Raw genomic sequence first — 18,138 nt, 5'->3', positions numbered from 1 at the left:
TTCTTCTAGTGTCCTGGTTTGAAAAACGTTCCTGGCCATGAGGGCCATGTATTGCTGCTTCTTTCTCTCCGCCAAGCTTGTGCTTTTCGGACTGGCAGATATGGCAACTGCAACGGTGAAACTGGACAATGCGACTGCCCGTTCGGGTTGGCAGGTGCGATGCTGCATGAAATGGCAGCACTCAGCGAGCGGGTTAACATTACTGCTTACATAAAGTGGCCCTAGCTCCCTTACCTTGCCTTGACCATCACTTCCATTTCGCTTTGACCGTTACACTACTTGCCTCCCCCTTTTTGAACTCTTGCGCACAACCCCCTCCTCCCCCGCCTCAGGCCCCACCTGCACACAAAAGCTGTTTCCCGCATGTCACTCGAGCCATGAAGACGGCACTTTGCCCCACTACGGAGACTGGTACCCGAAGAACTGCTATTGTGTAAAGTACGTGGAAGAACCTGTAGAGGGAGCTGGGTGTCGTAGTCATGAAGCGCAGGACTTATGAGGCAGTAGTGTAATTACGCCCTGCGCAAAGGAGGGAACAGGAAGGGTCGTGGGCGGACGACCACTGCATTCCATGGGAACTGAGACAGCTGGGGAGACAGTTGGGGAGACAGTTGGGGAGGCAGTTGGGGAGACAGTTGGGGAGGCGCAGGGGGGCGAAAAGGCCATGGAGCGCGTGAAGGTGCTTTCCGGCAGGTGGGATGACCAGGGCCTGCATGCGTTGCACCAGGGCTCGGTTGCCGCGGACCCGCACGACACTACGGTACTACTACGGACGTCCGTCGGCCCCCAGTACATGCTTTATATCTTGCTGATGTTGGCACATGTTGTATTTCCTCCTGCTCTTCTCCCCAAGTATCTTGTTGCGCTTTTTTCCTCGCTTTCCCAACCTCCCCTCCGGGCAGATATGCATAAAACACATGCACTTCCCACTCCCCTCACCCCTTCGCCCTCCCGCTGCAAGTTTGCGTGAAAGAACGCCCCCCGCCATGACTTGATTGCCTTGATTGCCTAGCTAGATTGCCTAGCTAGATCGCCTTGATTGCCTTGCCAACACGCGGCCTTCTCAGGCAGCTCTCCGAGCATCCCTACTCGTGTCCCTCTTATCTCAAGTACGAGGGCAGCGGACATGTCCCCCAGCCGCCGTGCTTTTACGACATACTTCTTAACAACAACGTGAGGCCGACCGTACGTGAGGGGAAAGGACGGCGGGTTGCGGGGTTTGCCTGCTTGTGCCGAGAGGGGAAAGGGAGGGCTGCGCTGTCATTAAAAAACCTAAGAACCAAACATCATTATCGTTTTTACCGTTATTGATGTAATAATATGCATTTGTGGTTGGCTAAATATGCATTTATAGGTGGCTAGGAAGCGTCGTAAGGTACAACTTATATCATCGCCATGAAAGTTTCCTCCTCCCCCATCTCCTATGTGTCTTCTCCTGACCCCTATCCGTCTACTCTTCGTATGTCTGCTTCACTCGCCTGTGGTTTGTCTTACCCCCTCAACCCATCTTGGAAGTCAGCAGTTGATTCGATGTGCGACTTCCCCGTGACTCCAACCCAATGCCGCCCCGTTTTGTAGACTTACACTTCACCAATGAATCTTCGGAACCTTCCGTTGTTCCCTTGAGTAACCTGACCTAAGCCTATGCTAGATTTTGTATTGGACACGGGGGGCCGGGGTGTTGGCGGCGTGTGTGTATGTATGTATGTATGTAAATCTGTGGGGATACGTGTGCTTTGTTGTGTTACCGCAGCTGTTGTGTTACCGCTACAAGGGCGTTCCTGAGAGCCAGCAGCTGTCGGACTCTCCCTCCCTGGACGACCCGGATGTGGAGTGGCTGCATGTGAGGGGCTACCCCACCTTTCAGGAGCTCCAAGCGATGCCGAGTCCCAAGGTAAGGAGTAAGTATCACATGCATGAAAGGGGGAGGAGTGTTGCAGAACGGTTAAACCCCGCACCGGATGGGTGCGGTGTGCGGGGATGGTGGGTGGTTGGGTGAGGCTAAAGGCGGGGGGGGGGGAGGTGAGGGCCGAATCATATGATGCAAGGGAATCAGAAATGAAGTGCCGGCGTTCAAAACTGTTCAAAGTTGTTGTAGTCCTAAGCGAAATGAAGTCAACGGACCATGGTAGGGTGGTGGGGGAGGGCAGGGCAGGACGGGAAAGAGAGGGGTGAGGAGTTTGCGGGCTGCAAGGATATTTAACTGACCTGCGATGGCCGGAGTAGTCCTCGCGGCGACGTGGCCATAGCTGGGTTGCGAGACGAATTACGAACAGAAGGCGAAAAACGCAGAAAACTATCTAGCTGCCGAAGTCAAAGGAAAGCCTCTTATAAAATAGCAGTAAAAGGACGGAAACCGCAGTGGTGGTGATGACGTGTAGAACTAAAGGCGGCAAAAAAGGAGGGGTATCGGAAAGCGTGATGTGATGTGATGTGATGAGGAAGTCTACGCCGACGTGGCGGCGAGAGTAGTAAAGTACATTTTTGCCGATATTTTTTGCTGCTGCACTGCTTGCTTGCTAGCTGGCATGCATGCGTTCCTCCCAGCCACCCCCCCTCAGCTAACACACTCCTGGCCCGACCGAACTAAGAGGGGTTGAGGGGCAGGGATAAGTAGGACTGCGCAGGCAGTCGAAGCACCTGGATCATGGGACGCAATGTTGTTGGTCTTTGTGTATCTATCACGGCAAAAGCTTTACCCTCTAGGTCGACTACCTTTCCTTCCCACGTATCGAGCAGTTGATAGTTTCCTTTTTGCATGTATATATTTCTAGGTATTTCTATATAAATGTATGTATTTCTAGGTATTTCTATATAAATGTATATTTTTTGTAGGTATTTCTATATAAATGTATATATATATATTTCTAGGTATTTATATATAATGTATGTATTTCTAGGTATTTCTATATAAATGTATATTTTTGTAGGTATTTCTATATAAATGTATATATATATGTATATATTTCTAGGTATTTATATATAATGTATGTATTTATAGGTATTTATATGAATCCGCCGCACTCCTATCCTCCGCCTAACCTTGCAGGAGGTCAAGATGCCGGATGGAATCTACCGACCGCTGAAAGAGTGTCCAGGCCGTTGTAGCGACCGCGGCTGGTGTCAGAGCCTGGGCGGCAACGTGCTGATGGAGCGCCACGAGGACCCGGAGGAGCGCTGGTGCCACTGCCACTCTTTCTTCCGGGGCAAGACCTGCGAGATTGCCGACCCCCTCCACTGCTACCGCAACTGTAGCGGAGTGGGCACCTGCCTGAATGGCTGGTGCCATTGCGAGCCGGGATACTGGGGACATGGGTGTACGAGGACGAAGGCGTACGGCAGTAAAGTGGGTACGTGCGGGTTGGTGGGTGAGGGTGGGGGTGGGGGAAGAGAAACTCGTGTGCGGGAAACTCGGAAGTAAACTGCCGTCTTTTGTAAATGTTCCCGATAAAGTGGCGGGGCGTCCTCGAAAGCCAAAGTCCTAAACTGCTCAAGTCCTTGGCGATGAAATCATCGACCCGGGGTGGGGGAGTTGCGTGGAAAGGAAGGGGGAAAAGGGGGAAGGTGTGTGCGGTGGAGGGAAAGGGGAAAGGGGCTGAAAAGGGGATGGGGAGAAGGGGAGGGGAGAAGAAAGGGAGGGGTGCGTGCATGACCGCGGCAACGTGGATGTGCATGTGCATGTAGGGTTGAGCCGGGGGGAAGGATGGGAAAACGGCGCCGGGGACTTGTGGCGCGAAGGGCTTTGGAGGACTGGAACACTCTACCCGTCCCGGGCGCAGTTGTGATGAAAAGTTGTTTAGGGGACGAAGGAAGGGGGAAAATCATATGCAAAGAAACAAGAAATGAACTCCCGCCATTCAAAGTTTGAAACCGCTGAAGGAAGTCCAAAGCGTTGAAGTCACTGACCCATGGTTCCGGAAGTAAAGGAAAGGGCGGGGGCCAGGAAGGGACGGAGAAGACAGGACACGGGATGACACTCGCATTTCATCCACCTGGCGTGCCTGTGTGCGTGTATGCACGTATGCTTGTCTGTCCGCAGGCTGGCGGCCCAACCATGCGGCTATCAAGATTTATGTGTACGACCTACCCAGTATTGTCTTGCACCGACGAGAGTTTCAAGACCAATGGTAGGTGTTTTGGGAGGGGAAGGGGGGTTTGCGCGTATCGTCTTTTGTAAATGTTCTCGATCATTCATTCTCCAATACTGCAGGACACAGGCATATCTGTAGTGGAGGCTTTTTTTATCTAGTTTGTGTTAGTTGTGTTTAGTTTAGTTGTCTGAAATGCAACATCCGTCGTATTGTTTGTAATGTCGTACGTTGTACTGGTACCCAGGTCGTACATTGATCTGATGTACAACGCGGAACTGGAGTTCACTGAGCGATTGTTGGGCGACTGGTCCGTAAGGACGGAAAACCCCTGGGAAGGTAGGTGGTTGTAAGTACCTGAAAGGTGGTTGGGAGTTGGTTGGGTGGTTGGACGGTGTCGGTTGGGGGGGGGACATGTGCTGACTTGTCAGTTGGTGTTGAAGGAAGGAGGGCGACAGTACGAGCTCCCTGCCTCTCATCATCACTTCCCCCACCTACCGCGACCCTCTTCACATTGCTGGCGCTGCTAAATCAGATTACACCTAGTCGGTCGAAAATGGGTTGCGTGCGTCTCTCTCCCTCTCTTCCTCTTCCCCTCTTATCTCTTCCTCTTCCTCTTCCCCTGGCACCTGTGCATATGACTGCGTTGTATTTTATGGCTAGTTTAGACGATGCGTGTTTTCCTTCCCCTTCTGGCCCCCCTTGGGGCGTTGGCGGTTGGCCTCTTTTGGTTTGTGTTTCTTGCATCATCATCATCATCATCATCATCATCATCATCATCATCATCATCATCAGGTTTACCATACCTTTGCCCTCTCATGCTCCCCTCCCCCTGCAGCCGCACTATTCTACGTGCCCACCTTCACGTACTGGTTTACAGGTAAATCCACGCGCCAGTTGAGTTGCAATCCAGGCTTCATGATGTAATAAACACAAACAAGAACTGTGGTTTCGTCTGTATGTCTGCATTCCCCATTTCGTCTGTATGCCTGCATTCCCCTGCTTTCCCCTGTTCCACGTGCCCTGCCTCACCCTCGGTGTCCCCTGGACCCCTTGACCTGGCGGTCGCGGTTTCCCGCCTTCCCCCGGGGCCCCGTCCCATGTTATTCCAGGCAATGTCGGCCACCCCACCTTCATCTTCCAACACGTCGTGCACCACCTCCAGCACCTGGCGCCCTTCTTCAACCTGACGGGGGGCCGCAACCACGTCATGTGGGCCACCAACGACCGAGGAGCGTGTAAACTTCAAATGTCGCAATTGGAGCTGCAACACCCCATTAAGGTTTGAGGGCGTGTCTGTCGTGTGCCGGTGCTGCTGCTGCTGCTGTGTTTCTCGGCCGATTGGCTGCTCCAGCTCCTGACCCCCCTTGTTACCCCTAACCCGCCTCTACCGCTTCCCATGGGTGCTTTGTCTTGGAAGTCAAAACAACAAAACTCGTGATCCCTTTATAAAAAACTTTTGTTGCATAGATTTACATTCGCAACAATGACACCGGGAGGGAGGAGGCCCACTCTTTTCTGACCACGGTTTGGGATTCACTTTTGAGGTCGTACACGTCTGAGGTCGTACACGTCTTTCCCTGCGGGTTTTGTGGGGCCCCCTGTTTCCCCCTCCCCGTAATCCTCTCTTTCTACCCCCTCCCCAGCAGCTTCACGCCTCATGGTTCGTCTCCCCCCCCCCCCCCCCGCCTGCCTGCCCGCCAGCTTTCCCTTTCCGCACTTTGGGTTCGACCTCTTTGAGAGTGTCGGCAGCTGGTCCGTTGCGGCTGACATATGATTTCCCCTTTTCCACACCTCCGCCCCAAGCGCCACTCCTCCTGCTCCCACTCCCACGTTCCCCGTCCTCCCTGGACAGATGGTCCATTTCGGTCAAGCCCCCCGTCACGCCTACCTCCAGAAGGCCCATATGATGGGGTCTGGTCACGGGATCGACACGCTGGGGGGTGTGGCCTCGCTGCTGGGGGCGCTTCCACACCCGGGGCACCGGTTTGAGGAGTTCCCGGAGTTCACCGCGGCCGATATTTTGGAGGAGCACGAGATTTGTCTTCGGTGGGGCAGGGGGGTTATGTCGTGTGTGTTTTGGGGGAGGGGGAGGAGGTTGGGGGGTATGGTTTATGTGTTGGGGTGTTGGGGGGGGGGAAGAAAGGAGGGAAGATGTGGTCAGGGTGCGGGAGGCTGGGGGTGAGGCAAGGGGGAGAGGTGTGAGTGGGGTTGCGAATGGGTGGGACAGAGTTGGGTGCAAGCATGGGTTGGGGGGGGGGGAAAGGAGAATCAGAAAGGGGAAAGGGGGAGGAGGGAAGGAGAGGGGAAGGCGTGTGTGTTTTTTGTTGCACGTCGTACCGTTAATGCGGTGTGCGATCCGGGAACAAATGTTGGCTTGGTGCAGCGGCGGCGGCGGCCCCACGTATCTTTTGCCGCGAATTTGCTGATCCGTACATGTTGCCCGAGATCTCTACTGCCGTACTATTGTACTGCAGGCCAGAGAAGGACGTCGTAACCCCCAATGTGCTTCACCAGGGCTGGGTTGAGCCTGGGGCTTACAGACAGGTGTGGCGTGTGTGTATGTGGGGGGGGAGAGGAAAGGGGGAAACAGGGGAGAACCCTTTCAAATATAATCTCCTTTCCCCCGCCCCACTTACGAATTGGTGCGGTGGGAGGTTGGCAGTTGTGTCGTGACACTTTCACACGCATGTGTGTGTGTATGTGTATGCTATTCGGCTTCTATTATGCAATATTAAACTCTACAATATCGCACATGGAAATGCTCTCTATCTCTATCTCATACACACATACACACACAGGCACACACAACCACCAGCACCTTCACCACGCACACCGTCCAAGCACACACACATACACACACAGGCATACACACGCGCGCGTACCATCCCCCACCATTGCCGCTGTTGTGGTACTAATAGCCGAATCGAGGATGAAAAACACGTGTTATTGGAATGCCCAGCCTATAATGATATTCGTGCTGAAGAGGGATTCGATCATCAACAGAGCATGTTGGAGGCCATGAAATGGGAACCCGCACGTCTGGCGAGGATGTTGGAACGTATGTGGGGTCACCGAAACTCAATTACCCCCTTTGGACGCTAGTCTGGGCTGATGTGCGGTGTTTTTCCTTTTCCTCCGTGGCTTTTAGGCGTTGTAGTATTGCCCTTGGGCCTTCGGCTCGTATGGGTAGTCTTACAGGTATGGGGTCACGCACCCCCAACCATGTAACACACACACACAATATATAAGTAAATATATAAATACAAATTCAAATACAAATCCACACACCCAGACACACACCCACACACACACACCCACAGGTGTGGGACGTCAAGTTTGTGGACGGCGAGCGGGTGGTCACTCGGCAACAGGACGATCTCGAGAAGCGCACCTACACACTCTTTTTCGGCGGATACACAAAGTAGGTCACACAGCTATGTCGTACATCCTCCATTGGGGGACAAAACCCTAGGGTCTGATGACCACCGCTACTACCTTCTCCTCTTACCCCCCACCCCACCCTACCTAACAATCAATAAATTTATGGTTCGTGAAGGGTTGGGATTGGAACTTAGGGAGTTGGTTTGCGGGTTTGCGGACAGCAGCTATTGGGGGAAAGGGGGGAAAGACGAACCACGAGCGAGTGACGGGGGTAGGGGAGGTATTAAAAAGTAGTGGAGAAACACATACCTTGTAACACCATGTAACACACACATAAATGTATGTCTGTATTTAGGTATGTCTGTATGTAGGTATGTGTTTGACTAAGCTGAGCCGGGGGCAGGGAAGTGGCGAGGGATGGTACCATGTATAACTAACCGTAGCCCAGCGACGTGTTTGTATGTTGTTACAGGGTGGTTAACTTCGCCAGCGGCCCCCTTTCCCGGGGCAGTCCCTGCTCTCCCCTGCTAGAGGGGCACCCTAATCCATTCACCCCATCCAACTTCAGAATGTATTCGTTGGGTTCAGCAACTCACCACCAGCATCCAACCAAATCTAGCGGATTAACGGTGCGTCAAACTAGTTCCTGGTTAGCTCGCAAGTTGATATTATCACGTCCTACATCGTCCATATGATGGGGGGCCACCTCCCATTTCATCACTCCTCAAACACCCGAGGAGCCGACAGGCGGATTTGAACCCGGGTCGGCCGGGAGCAGAAGTCAGGCCTTAACCTCTGCCAGCCGCCTGCCACGTGTATGTGTGTATGTGTGTATGTGTTTTGGCCTTTCAGAGGGCTATCCAACCGGGGGGCCACAGGGGTTTGCAGCTGCAAATGAATCCGAACCAATAAATAGCCTTTGATCTGATACATACGTACGTACATACGTACATGCATACACACGTACATACATACATGCGTACATACGTACATACATACACGCATTACCCCACAGACCTCCCCCGTCGGCGAGTTCCGGCGTGTAGCATGCTTTCCCCGGCTTCCCCCCGCTTCCCCCCGGCTTCCCCCCGCTTCCCCCCGCTTCCCCCTCGTTGCCATCGTACCCGCACCACCTGGCCATTTTTGTATATATTTCTGGAAGTCTATCTGTCTGCCACTGTGACCGTACAACCCCCCCACTGCCCATTTCATTCCTTTCGTGCCGTACCGCAGGTCCATCATGGCGTACAGCCAGGGTGTACGACAAGCCTTACGCAGTATGTTTGGGCCGGGTGGCAAGTACGACCCCAATGTACGTGTGCACAGGTGGTCTGTATGTATGTGTGTACGTGCGTATGTGTGTGTATGTATGTATGCATGTGTACCCTCCCCGCATTCACGTTGTCACGTGCACCCGGCCTACCCCTCTCTTCTTTCCCCCCTCCCCCAAACCCCAACTATCCTACACATACACGTACACACTCTCGTACACTCGCTCACTCACTCCCCAGCCATGAGCAGCCAGGAACAGGAGCACCCCAGTACGAGCAGCCTAAAAACGCCAATATAGGCAATACAAGTTTTAAATGCTCCGCACGAATGCGGGGATATCTGTCAAAGCCCGGGGGGCACATATGTATGGACAATTTATATTGTTGTTGCTTTGTTACATAGTGAAAGGTAATCACGCCGTACGAACTGAAAGTTGACGGGCGGTTTTGGGTCCTGCCATCTAGACCCCTCCTCATCCAGTCACCCAACATCTGTAGAGACAGATCAGCCACCACCACCATCTCAGCATGCGAAACACTCAGTCCACCAACTAGACCTCATCTCCACACCTGACTAGCTACTTGGTCATAACCTCATTCTCCCAATTAATGTCGGGGTTCTGCCCAGGAATCGAACCCAGGATCTTGATCTTGGTTGATAGCAGTGCTTGATAGCATATAGCCTATAAGGCTACGTAACCTATAGCCTCTTTAGGCTCCTACGGCTGCGTGCGGTCCAGAGATGACGGAAGAAATCTCGTCCGAAAAGAGTCTATATATATATCCCAATGGGCGCCCATAAAATATTGGCATGAGAGATGACGGACTGACCCGCAGCCGAAAAAATCGATTTGCCGACCTCTGTTACATCCACCTAACTAACCACTTACCTACCTACTAACCACCTACATACCCAACTGCCAACTAACTCAACAACCAACTCCCCTTCAGGGTCCTAACGCCAGAAGCGACTTCTTAGTGACCGATCCTAGACGTGAGTGCTTTGGGGAGGTGAGGGGGAGAGGAGAGGAGGGCCACCCGGGAGGGGAGGGGCTTGTGCCATATGGTAAGAAGTTCTGTAAAAAGATTTATTTCATCGTATAAGGATTTAGAAGAATTCGCGGGATGGGTTGGGGTTGGGGATGGGGTTGAGGGATAGCAAGGATGAGGGGGGGAAGGGGGAAGGCACATGGACTCGCACGAGAAAGACCCCGCGGCTTTGGTCGGCGATTAACTCTACTCCGTGGCGGCATGTCCCCGTGTCTGTCGTTTATGTGTGTGTGGGGGGGGTATTTCGTCTCGACATGCTTTCCGTACCCTCCTCCCATCTCTTTCATCTCTTTGGACTTGTCCATCATTTTCATATCATCCCCTTTCCCCTCCCCCATCCTGCCCTACACTCTTGCCCTGGCAGCACCTTCACTCGTTCGTGGTTCGTCTTTCCCCCATCCGGCCCTCTTTCTCCCCTTCCTCCCCCTCCTCTCCCAGACGATGCCATCGACCTCATGGCCCGTTCTAAGTTCTGTTTGGCGCCCATGGGGGCGGGCTGGGGTATCCGGCTAGCTGAGGCCATGGTGCGGGGCTGCGTGCCCGTTGTTATCCAAGACCACGTGTATCAGGTGGGTCGGGATGCGGGGTGCGGGGGCTGGTAAGAGGGGACTCTCCTCCCCCTCCCGCTCCTCCCACTCCCCTACGTGGCCTACCCGCTACCCCGTACCCTAGTTCTCGGGATTCCGTACTTCTGCTTGCTCCTCTCCTTTGCCCCTTCGTCCGGAAATGACTTCAAAAAAGGGGGGAAAGACAACCTATAGTGCAGCTTTTACTTTTACTCGTCCTTGCCGTTCTGTAGTCGGAGTTTTGGAATGCGATTTGTAGTTATGGCTTCCCCCCCCTCCCCTTCATCCCCTCCCTCGCCCTCGCTCGTGGTTCGTCTTTCCCCCTACCTCTCCCCTCCAGCCCCTGTGGGATGTGGTCCCCTTTGAGGAGTTCTCCCTCCGCTTCTCCCGCCGCGACGTGGCCGACCTGGTTGACCACCTGGACGACGTCACCTCGGAGCAACTGGCCCGGTTGCAGGTGGGGGTGGGGGTGAAGGTATATGGTTTTGTGACTTCGGAGCGCAGCCTCCGTCTGCCGCCAGGTACTTGATATCGCCTCGATGCCCTACCGCCCCTTGTGCATAACACACGCACACGCACACACGCACACGCACGCAGCTTGCAAAGCACACCCCTCCCTCTCCCTTTGGACTTCACCAGCGCCCACTCCCAATTTCCTCCCGTCCAAATGTTCTACATTGGACCCTCAAACCCACACCCCCATACACGCCCACACGCACCCCTACGTCTACCCCTACCCCTACCCCTACCCCTACCCCTACCCCTGGCCCCCACTACTACTTGGTTGCTTTGTGGTGGCGGCGGCTGCTGTCGTCTCCAGGGGGGTGTGGAGAGGTACCACAGGTGGGAGGAATGGGGTATGGGTGAGGTGGGGGGTTATGATGGGGGCCACCTTCAGGCGGGGCGGGCATGTCGTGGGGGCATGTGTAGTGGACGTGGACTTTGATATGGGTGCTTGGGTTTGGCTCTTGCTTGCTGCCGCCCCGGGGTCTTTTATTATCGCGCTTTGTCACATCTCTTGGACTTTGTGTGTGTGTGTGTGTGTGTGTGTGTGTGTGTGTAACACGGATCGATTCTGCCAGTGTCCAAAGTCGGCACACACCGCTTTCGCTGGATTCGCCCCTTCCGAAACGCGCATGGAAATCGTCATTCTTACCTTACCATTCCTACCGCTAAATTGCCCCATACTATCTATTTTTCTAAATGGTGGCCATTGAAGATAAGAAGAAGCTAACGACCTGACCGTTGTTCGTACATGTACAGGGCCTTTATGTGGGACAACGACTACGGTGGTCTGGCCTACAACTACACCGTCACTGCGCTCAAACGGCGGGCACACAATTTTTGGAGTGTCCACTTCCGTCACCGGAGCAGCCAACGGCGACACCGCCTTCGCAATACCCTCTGAGAACCGGCCCGGGTGGCTGTGATGATGGGGGTAGGGGTCGTGTGGGTGAGGGGTGGAGGTGGTGGGGGTGAGGTTCTGTTAGGTCTGAAGGATGCAAGTAGGGTAAAGAGATGTGATGTGATGTGATGTGATGTGATGTGATGTGATGTGATGGAAAGGATGAAGGGACAGATGCGAAGTGGGGCACATTTGTTGGCCGGAAGGGAGGAGACGAAGGGGGGAGAGACGCAGCGGTGCAGTAGCTGGGGCATGGAATAGATCCTTAGAACCTTAGGGGAGTGTAGGTGATGGATGGGCGTGAGAGTGGGAGTGGAGTGGGGGGGCCCGTCACTTGAGGTTTTGAGCTGCTGTCTGGGGGCCGTGGTATTGGGGGAGCTCTAGGCTCTTGAGGGGACGACGTGGGGGAGGAGGAGGGCGAGGAGGAGGAGGAGAAGCGGAGGAGGCGCCGATGGTGATGGTGATGGAATTGACCAGGCCGGTGCTTCCCTTGCTGTCTGGATTTTGGCACGCATTCATCGCTAGGAAAGTAATGGTTAACTGCTACAAGCACGGCTAATTGTGGCGGTTCACGAGAGATTTAGACGACAGCTCTGAACCTGTCTTGTCTATCGAATGTCTGTCTGTCTGTCTGTCTGTCTGTCCGTCTGTCTTCATCTACTTCGAAGTGGACCTCCAGTTATCGAGTATTGTTATCATTTTCACATTAACTATTCTAGGCTTACACGACGTGTATATCGAAATTTCTGTCGCAACTTGAGCGCATGTACGACATCCGTAGATCTGTGCGACACACATGTTGCTCAATAATGTCTCTTGTGACCATTGTGCTTTGGGAAAAGGAAACGGAGCGTAGATCTGCACACATATTTATACATTACCCAATTGCGGAAAGCGTGCTGGACCACATTGCTTGTTTGCCGTGCTTTTGCATTTGTGGTTTCCCTTGCTTTCCGCAGCTGGCTTACGGTGCCAGGGGCAACTCAAGTACTAAATCATTCCAAGTTCTTCCCATTAGCGATGAGGGTAATAGATACGTAGTGGCAGAGGGGTAGTGGTAGGTAGGGCTCATTTTATGCAGCGCTATGCACCCATGGCAGAGGCTCCTGCATTGGTAGGCCAAGTCAAAAGGGGGGAAGGAATGATGGGGAGTTGGGTGGGTGGGTGGGAAAAGCTGGGGGCCACGATGCTCAGGCTGTGCGTACCGTGATGGGCCAACACGACCGTCAGGATTATGATGCGCTTCGTTCGGGACCTGGGTTTTGTATGGAGTGTATGTTTTGTTGGAGCCCAGAGCTCTCATTGGCAAGACAGCAAGGAGGCTGTCGCTGTATGTCCTGAAAACAAAACGATTTGTAATCAAGTACACCTCACAGGGTTGCGAGGCCTCGCAGGGTTACCGATACCGCTGATGTCACTTGTACGCGGACTGATGTATCGGCGTTGTGTAGGCCTGATCGTCCTGAGCCTAGTTCTTACACTCCTCGACGAGTATAGCATACATAAAGCAGCTAGTTTAAGGTGAGGTCGCCGATAGCTGCCTTTTAATGGATAATGCTGCATTTGATTTGGTCATAACACGTACTTTTAAAATCTAAGTTGTGTAGTGACCACGGGACGGGGCAGAGAAAGGGGCAGCTTGTCATGTGGCGCCCGAAGAATTTTGCTCCTGGTGTGGATTACGGGACTGAACCAACTTCCCATCAGACTCCCCCATTCGTCCAGTCCCATAAGATTGGAGGCGAGTGAACACGCTTAGTTGAGTAATATACTGTCTCAGCGGTGGAAGAAGATGATTGCAAAGCGTCAGCATGAGCTGCGATTCGTTCGGGACGCCGTGCGTCGCAACCGTCGGGTGCTTCTTGTAAGGCGCCTGTAAGGGGGAGCTATGCATCCCGGAAGCTAAGAACCCCTGTTATGAGTGTGACATGCACGTTATGACAATGCGCTACGCGCACTTGTCGTCGGGCAACTTAACACCAGTTCGGAAGCTGTAGCAGAGCCTGCACCAACAGCATAACGACTTGTTTGACCGGATTGTATTGGCCAGAACAGCTTTGCCAGTGTGAAGCGCCGCTGGGGGCACGTCTCGTGGAGAGGGAGGTTCGGGTTTTCAGCACGTCCCGGCATGTTGACATTGCTGCTGTGGATGCGGCGTCCCTGAAAGACCCAGATGACAATTCGCCCGATTCATGACACAAGTTATGCAGACAATATCAGGAAAGGGCCCTTGTATGATATGCATACCTTGCTGGCTTGCAGTCGTACACCTCTTACGACAAGTCCTTCCATACATGCTTGTCAAGTATACCTGTCGCAAGTAACGTTGATAACCACCGCGTTGTAATATCAGACGCGATTCCTTACTGCTTACGGAACTTTCCGAACTTTCACTTTAAACCCTTGTTCGAAGCTTGTCAAGGAGCATACCAATTTCCGTGCTACATATACCGGCAAAAGTTCATTTTTTTCGACGCTGAGGATTTTAGCTGCGGTGTCCGTAGGCTTTCGTTCTTCATGGTGGAACCCCGGCTACAAGTCTCGCCAGAGGTGCAAGCCGCTCTGACCGAGGGACTGCCCGTGGTTGCGTTAGAGAGCACAATTATTACCCACGGCATGCCGTGGCCTGACAACCTATCAACCGCGCTCGAGGTTGAGAACGTTGTCCGCGCATCAGGCGCTATACCGGCGACCATCGCAATCATCAAAGGCGTCCCCCATATTGGCATGCAGCGCGAGGAGCTTGAGCATATTGCGCGAAAAGGGACCGCCGTACAGAAAGTCTCTCGGCGAGACTTGCCGGTCGTCATGGCAAAACAATTGGACGGCGCTACAACAGTTTCAGCCACAGCTGCGCTAGCGGCCTTAGCCGGGATACATGTCTTCGTTACAGGCGGCATCGGGGGCGTACATCGGGGGGGAGAAGTCACGATGGACGTTAGCGCGGACCTCACAGAGCTGGGCCGCACACCTATAGCGGTCGTGTGTGCTGGAGCCAAGTCCATTTTAGATATTCCACGCACTCTGGAAGTATTGGAGACGCGGGTGAGTTCCGGCAGTAGGTTACTCCGCCAGCAAATTGCAAGGATGCCGCTTCTTTACCAGGGCTAGCGTCCACGGGTTGCCCACGGGCATGTGCCGCGGGCCATCCTTGGCGCGTAAAATTGGCTTATGGTCGATTGGGACGGGGCGTCAACTTCTCATCTTTATTGTCCATATTGCTGCACGTCCCTGGCGTTCATTTTTGGGGTGGGTAAGGGGGACACCGATCACCTCAAACGGCCAGCCGGTTGACCCGAGCCCCTGCTCTCCCCGCGAGCAGGGCGTCGCGGTGGCATCGTACGGTACGGATGACTTTCCTGCATTCTTCACGCCGCACAGCGGCTGCCGTTCCCCGGCCCGAGTGGATTCCCCGGCCGAGTGAGTCTAAAAGGTTATGGTTCGCCACCGACGTCCACTCATCTGGTCCTTCTGGTGTTGGGGGTGTAAAACGATTTCCCCTTCGGGTAGCAAAAGAAGACCACCTTTTTAGGGTGGGGTGCAGGTGTAAGCACAGAGGGCTTTCCTTTTCGCGTTTCCGCTTCCACGCACTGGATTGCGAGGTTAACAGACGTCTCAACACACGTCTCGACTGGGACATTCTCCTCAGCGTGTTTGGCTTTCCCAAACCCTAAGTTATTCCTTCCCCTCCTGTGCGTGAGCAGGATGCACGTTTATGTTGACATGTATACACAGGTATACGACACATGTATACACACATACGTCCTTCAAACTTCCCCCCTTTCCCCAAACACCTGCACCGCAGGGCCGCCGCCATGCTCAAGTCGATTCAGCAATTGGGGCTTGGCAGTGGCATACTGGTAGCAGTGCCTATCCCACGCGAGCAGGCGGCGGAGGGCGAGGAGGTGGAGGCGGCCATTCGCACAGCGCTGCAGGAGGCGGGAAGCCAGGGAATCAAGGGCAACGAGGTGGGTGACTGTTGAGGGACAAAGCCCCGAACGGGTGAGGGGACCACGACGGCCTGGTTTCGGCACCTTTCCATAGTTGGGCATTCACTTCCTTACATACATACATACACGCATACATTCATAGGCAGGCGGCTGGCAGAGGTTAAGGCCTGACTTCTGCTCCCGGCCGACCCGGGTTCAAATCCGCCAGCCGGCTCCTCGGGTGTTTGAGGAGTGTTGAAATGGGAGGTGGCCCCCCATCTTATGGATGGTGTAGGACGTGATAAAATCAACTTGCGAGCTGACCAGGAACAAAGTTGATGCGCCGTTGATCCGCTAGATTTGGTTGGATGCTGGTGGTGAGTTGCCGAACCCAACGAATACATTCTGAAGTCGGATGGGGTGACGGATTAGGGTGCCCCTCTAGCAGGGGAGAGCAGGGACTGCCTCGGGAAAGGGGGCCGCTGGCGAAGTTAACCACCCTGTAACAACATACATACATACATACACACATGGGGGTATGGGGAGATATCGTAGGACGACCGTGCTGCAGCTGTTGGCCCCAGATTAGTGATGATGTATTGGTGGTGGTGGTGATAGTAGTGGTGGCGGTAATGCTAGCCCTTTGACGGGCGTTGGGGGTGTTGGCGCTCGGATGGTTTCCTTGCTGCAGGTGACCCCGTTTTTGTTGGAGCGAGTTCGCACCTTGACGGGGGGCCGTTCCCTGGATGCCAACATTAAATTGGTGAAGAACAACGCCCGTATCGGCAGCGCCATTGCACGGCAGTATGCGGCGCAGCTACGGCTACAGGATCGACAACAGGAACTGCAGCTGCGACAGCAGGAGCAACAGCTACGGCGGCAAGAAGCGACGGCATCGGCAGCAGGAAGAGGAGGAGCGGGAAGGGGAGGAGCGGCTCTGCCGCGGCTGCGGAGCAAATTATGATGAGTCGGAAATCGAATAAGAGTGAAGAGCCCGCTGGATGGCGGGGATATTGCTGGATGTTGCTTTGTAATTTTGGAAAGAGGCGAATTTTGTTGTGCATCGGTACCACAAGTTATGCACCTTAAGGAAACCGCCTCTTTTAACACAATGCACCACCTCTTTTTATTGTGTGTTTTTAGGTGGATGGTCCCGTCCTAAGCGCTTGTATTGGATTGTTTTGAGCTATTGTGGGCTGAGGCATTGCCCTGTGGCTGGCTGATTGCTTCACTAGGGCCATGAAGCATGAAGAGACTTTATAACGCTCCACAGAAGAGCTTCACGGACTGAAGGACGAATGGGGGAAGGTGGGTACAGCCGGCCATGAAGCGGTGGCTGCAGCCAGGCGGCCACATGAGCCCCCGGCTTCCTCCCGTCTTTCTTCGTCCTGGGAGGCGCAGTGGTCAGTCCAAATTACCTTTGGGCCGCGGTATGCTAAATGTAGTGTTGGTGTGATTTGGAATGGGAACGGCCAAGCGCTGTGGTCACGGAGGTCCCAGTTGAGCTGTTGGCGCTTGACTGAATAGGTTTAGGGATGGATTAGGCCTTACAATGGCCTGTGTCCTTTCGCGCAGAGTCCTTCCTTTCGGCCTGCTCTTATCCCATGGACAGGGGCAGGGGTGCGTTGGGTGCATTGGACTCACGACCACGCGAGTCAAGACACCTGAGCCGTGCACATGTCAGCTGTCGTGAAACACGGCATTGGTTTAGCCTCTGCACCCTGCACACAATATGTCTACCGAGGTGAAGAGAAAAACGCACTTGTGGAGAGGAAAACACGCCGGTGGAATTGGTAAAGGAGGCGCAGGCAACGGGAACCAGATACAAGACCTGGGGAGTGAGGACCCCAGGGGAAACGTGAGGGAGGTCAGGAATGCAAAGCAAATCCATGCAAGCAGTACTAAATACCACCGACATCGAAGCAATCAGGGCAGTCGGGCGTGGGTTCAGGGCCAAAAAAAGGCTGCTTAGGTGCTTAGTTTTAAGGTGGTGAAAGAAGCGGCAGAAGTTTTTCGCCGCAGCCGTCGGGCCCTGGCAACGATCAGGGCTTCATCCTTATCCCATGGCCGCAATGTCTGGGCGATCCACTCCCTTTCCAACCAGGTGCAATCTTCACGGGACCCCCCAGTGTCCGCACGCCTCAGCATAGTGCACAGCTATTCACACGTTCACACACAAATATCCGCGTACACGTTCACAACCACACGCATGCAACCACGGGGAATGGATCGAAGCCCCGACAATGCAACACACTCCACCTCACCCCACCGAACCACGACAGTTGCCCAGTCGGGCCCCCTTTCTCTCCCCCAAAATCTCCCCTCCATACCCAACCCATGTGTCTTCACTCCACCAGCCCAACCACAACGAATGGGCGGTCAAGGCACGGACACCACCTCACCCACCCACAGGCGGCAGGCGCACTCCAACTTCGTCTATCATCT

The 18,138-nt window shown here is 54.0% G+C and overlaps 1 protein-coding gene across 1 annotated transcript; it reads left to right on the top strand.

Annotated features, from left to right (window-relative positions):
- Nucleotides 1-37: 37 nt before the first annotated feature.
- On the top strand, nucleotides 38-16,740 carry VOLCADRAFT_104742 (uncharacterized protein; the record flags this gene model as incomplete). Its single annotated transcript, XM_002950564.1, has 22 exons — nucleotides 38-154; nucleotides 333-411; nucleotides 588-693; nucleotides 1,068-1,173; nucleotides 1,754-1,894; nucleotides 3,050-3,368; nucleotides 4,040-4,127; nucleotides 4,336-4,427; nucleotides 4,927-4,968; nucleotides 5,201-5,370; nucleotides 5,944-6,137; nucleotides 6,566-6,635; nucleotides 7,412-7,512; nucleotides 8,706-8,784; nucleotides 9,695-9,737; nucleotides 10,232-10,362; nucleotides 10,700-10,816; nucleotides 11,180-11,227; nucleotides 14,027-14,809; nucleotides 15,087-15,184; nucleotides 15,570-15,732; nucleotides 16,385-16,740. 22 exons carry the CDS (start codon nucleotides 38-40, stop codon nucleotides 16,655-16,657), a joined length of 3,360 nt encoding a protein of 1,119 aa, XP_002950610.1. The 3' UTR covers nucleotides 16,658-16,740.
- Between the last annotated feature and the right edge of the window lie 1,398 nt (nucleotides 16,741-18,138).

Source organism: Volvox carteri (assembly GCF_000143455.1).
Source record: "Volvox carteri f. nagariensis unplaced genomic scaffold VOLCAscaffold_19, whole genome shotgun sequence".
In the NCBI taxonomy this organism is placed as follows: domain Eukaryota; kingdom Viridiplantae; phylum Chlorophyta; class Chlorophyceae; order Chlamydomonadales; family Volvocaceae; genus Volvox; species Volvox carteri.
This window is presented reverse-complemented; position numbering and strand designations above follow the sequence as displayed.